The 4,002-nt window shown below is 26.7% G+C and overlaps 1 protein-coding gene across 1 annotated transcript; it reads left to right on the top strand.

The window, feature by feature from the left end:
- The first annotated feature begins 3,016 nt into the window (after positions 1 to 3,016).
- Positions 3,017 to 3,652, top strand: LOC131636598 (ethylene-responsive transcription factor 2-like). The gene has a single exon (XM_058907209.1). It carries the CDS (start codon positions 3,017 to 3,019, stop codon positions 3,650 to 3,652), a length of 636 nt encoding a protein of 211 aa, XP_058763192.1.
- Positions 3,653 to 4,002: the final 350 nt, after the last annotated feature.

Here is a 4,002-nt window from a genome sequence, read left to right as displayed (position 1 = left end):
GTTACAACACATAATTTTCTCTCAACCTCCCTAAACCCTCATTTCCAAAGCGAATATTTAACTACACTCACAATATTCTAACACAAAAGTATAAGAGAACAAAAAAGTCAAATACTACAAGTTTAAGTGATTTTGACCAGTGTATTTTGTAACGAAGAATTTGAATCTTTTATGTAGTCTTAAACTCTCTCGTCCTTTACAAAACTAAGCGACGTGAAACTTAATCAACAAATATATTTTCGACTAATACATACAATTTGTCTCTCTTCTCAATCACCGTGGATCCAGTAAATTTATTCTGAAATCATAAACATAATATAAAAAACAAATATATTATTTATAATAAAATTAAAAGTTAACCAAAATTTTAGAAACTAATCCAATAAATTTATTGTTTTAACAATATCTATTACATACTAATGATGGTCTTAGCCATCAAAATTTTTAAACTTCAAAATGTTAAAAATAATTATTTTGATTTATCTTTTACTAACATCACATATATATTACAGATATGTTTTTTTATAAAAAATTATATAAAAGAACAAAGAATTAAAAAAAAAGATATTATAATAATTTATGTGGAGCAGAGATTCTGAGAGGTGGAAAAAATTTCTCATTTTTGAAACAGCGAAACAAATAATTCTCCCGAGAATTTGAACTAACATGTGCAAAATATCCAGTTGTGATGCTCAAATCCATAATCAAATTCAAATTATTTTTAAATATTCAGATATAATTGAATGATTATTAACCGGTTTAGTTATTAACAGTTTGGTTATCCATTCATATAATCCGGATATAATTAAATGGTTATTAACCGATTAATTTATTTTGGATTCGGTTATAATTCAGTTATTATCCAAATTCAAATATTTTAATTCTCAAAATAATATATTTTTTTTGAAAAAGAAAATTTCGGATAAAATAATTTTTAAAATTGGATTTTTTAAAAAAATCAGTTATATAATCATAACCAAATTTATAACCAATTTTGATTAAAATGTAGTTATGGTTATAAATCCAAACCATTTAAATAATTTTAAATGGTTATGGTTTGGTTTTTGAAAATAACGTCCAACCATACACACCCCTAAACATATGTAAATTGACATTTCTACTTGTGATTAAAAAATACATTATATATATATATATATATATATATATATATATATATATATATATATATATATATATATATATATATATATATATATATATATATGAATTTAACTGGAATACACTGACGGTGTAAAGAAGTTTTACACCGTCAGTAAATCACAACCGTTAATTTATTGGAAGTGTTTGACTTTTATATTAATTTTTTTAAAAGTAATATAATTGAGTGATTGTGATACATTGATAGTGTAAAAAGTTTTACACTGACAGTGCATAGCAATTAAACTATATATATATATATATATATATATATATATATATATATATATATATATATATATATATATATATATATATATATATATATATATATATATATATATAAAATCAAAATTAAAAAATTATTCACATATTTACCATTTGTAACCTACACCTAGTCAAATTTTGAAGGAATATTACATTTATTTATGAATAAATAATGCGGTCAATGGTATTTTTTTTCCCTTCTTATATATACTAGGGAGTTTTAGATTAGTACATGGTATATGAACACATGATGCACATGGGCTTTGCACATGGGCTTTATATATGACATAGGTATTTTTACCGTGTTTGTATATTTACGATTACTTCTATAATAATAATATTTAAAACCTATAATTTTATGCAAATTATTGGTCAAGCAAACATGTGTTTCAATTAAAAAATCATATTTTTAAGGATTAATGTATTATTTATAGGGGTGAATATTTTAAGGATTAATGATTCATTTTGAGAAATTAAAATTAAAATTTGATATACTATTTGTTAAAATTTATATTTTAAGTTTGAATTTGTCCTTTTAAAGTTTCAATTTATTTTACTACTATGTTTAAAAGTTTTCTATATTAAAATTATTAAGAAACATGAATTTTGTATTAAATCTTAATTCTATTATCATTGCGAATTTTTTTACTCGAAACTAAGTTATTGAGTGGGTATAACTCGTAATGTAAATCTTCATGTGTAATTTAATTCCTCATATATATATATATATATATATATATATATATATATATATATATATATATATATATATATATATATATATATATATATATATATTATTGTCTACTTACTCGACAACCAAACTGTTAATGAATTTAATGTTACAGAAAATTATAATTTAAATTATAACTAAAACATGTTATTGATTATTTTTAATTTCTTCTCAATAATAGAGAAGAGATTCAAAATCCGACGAACATGTTTAGTTATTATACTCCAATATATTAAAGGTAAATTCTTTGGTACCCTTTAGTTTGAGTTGGGTACCGGTACCCTTAGTGTTAATTGATTTAAAATTTTAATTTTTTTAAAAATAAAATAATATTAAAAAATGATGTGGCATTGAATATCTTCATTTGATTGGAGGAAGGTACCGGTACCCAACCAAATTCAAGGGTACCGGAGTGTTCACCTTATTTTTATTCAAAACTTGACATCCGTATTGAAGCACGTGGGGTTATTCCTTTGTAATTATTATATTGATTTACGGTACTTTAGGCGTAATTTCACGTGTTATTTGTTCAACAATTTAATATAGGTGAACACTCCGGTACCCTTGAATTTGGTTGGGTACCGGTACCTTCCTCCAATCAAATGAAGATATTCAATGCCACATCATTTTTTAATATTATTTTATTTTTAAAAAAATTAAAATTTTAAATCAATTAACACTAAGGGTACCGGTACCCAACTCAAACTAAAGGGTACCAAAGAATTTACCTAAAAATAATTCTATAAACAAATTATTGCTATATATAAATAGTAATAGATTGAAGTGTATCATAGTGTGTATCTCATTCCAACTTTTAGTAGTGCATGTGCTTCCACAATCACTTTGAGAATCTCAAACATGCAATTTTCTACCACCAAAGATTCAGAGTTTACATATTTAGAACACATTCAACAATACCTTCTTCATGATGATTCCAACATCCTCACATCAGGTCAAAATATCCAAAGCCCAAACGATATTTCAAACACAACTCCATCTCCACGTGAAGTTCACGCGCCTCCTACATGGAAGCGCTACCGGGGCGTGAGGCGTAGGCCTTGGGGGAAGTTTGCGGCTGAGATCAGAGATCCGAAGAAGAATGGTGCTAGGGTTTGGCTTGGAACTTACTTGACGGAAGAGGAGGCAGGTATGGCTTATGATAAAGCTGCTTTTAAGATGCGTGGCCGAAAGGCCAAGCTCAATTTTCCTCATCTTATTGGCTCTGACGTATACTTTGACATGTACATGTCAGAGCCAAAAAGAGAGATGACTTTGAAGCGTGAGTCGCTCGAAGTTTCTTCTTCATCGGATGATAGCTGTGAGTCATTGTCACAAGGTTCAAAGAGAAAGAGGAGCATGGCTAATCTACTCAACAAATTAGCCAAAAATAGAAGCCAAGCTATGGTGGTTGAAAGTGAAATGGCTTCAGAAGAAAATGATGTTGAGCAATGGTTGAATGAGTTGAATGATTGCTCTCTAATGTGGTGCTGTTAGGGGTGTTTGTTTATTTTAATTTTTCCCTTTCCGAATATTTTAAGGTTTGTAGTTTTTGCTGCGAGTTCAGCTGCTCCTAATAAGTTATTAAGATAGTTTTTGCATTACCTTGATGAAATTCAATGGGTGATGTTTATGTAAAATTAAGACTACGTTGTAATTTTTCCAACCGGGTGTTTCTTTGGATCTGTTGTTTAATAGGAAAGTGATGTTTAATAATGCACAATTTCAATTTACCTTACTTTTAGTTTTTTTTTTTTTTACAAAAACCTTACTTTTAGTTTGTTTATTTATTTTGGTCGAAATATATTAATGGCTATATAAGAAATGCTCCAACTCATATGATCAGA

Source organism: Vicia villosa, unplaced genomic scaffold (assembly GCF_029867415.1).
Source record: "Vicia villosa cultivar HV-30 ecotype Madison, WI unplaced genomic scaffold, Vvil1.0 ctg.001792F_1_1, whole genome shotgun sequence".
Lineage (NCBI taxonomy): Eukaryota > Viridiplantae > Streptophyta > Magnoliopsida > Fabales > Fabaceae > Vicia > Vicia villosa.
The sequence above is the reverse complement of the archived record's forward strand: the minus strand, read 5'-3'. Positions and strand labels throughout refer to the sequence as shown.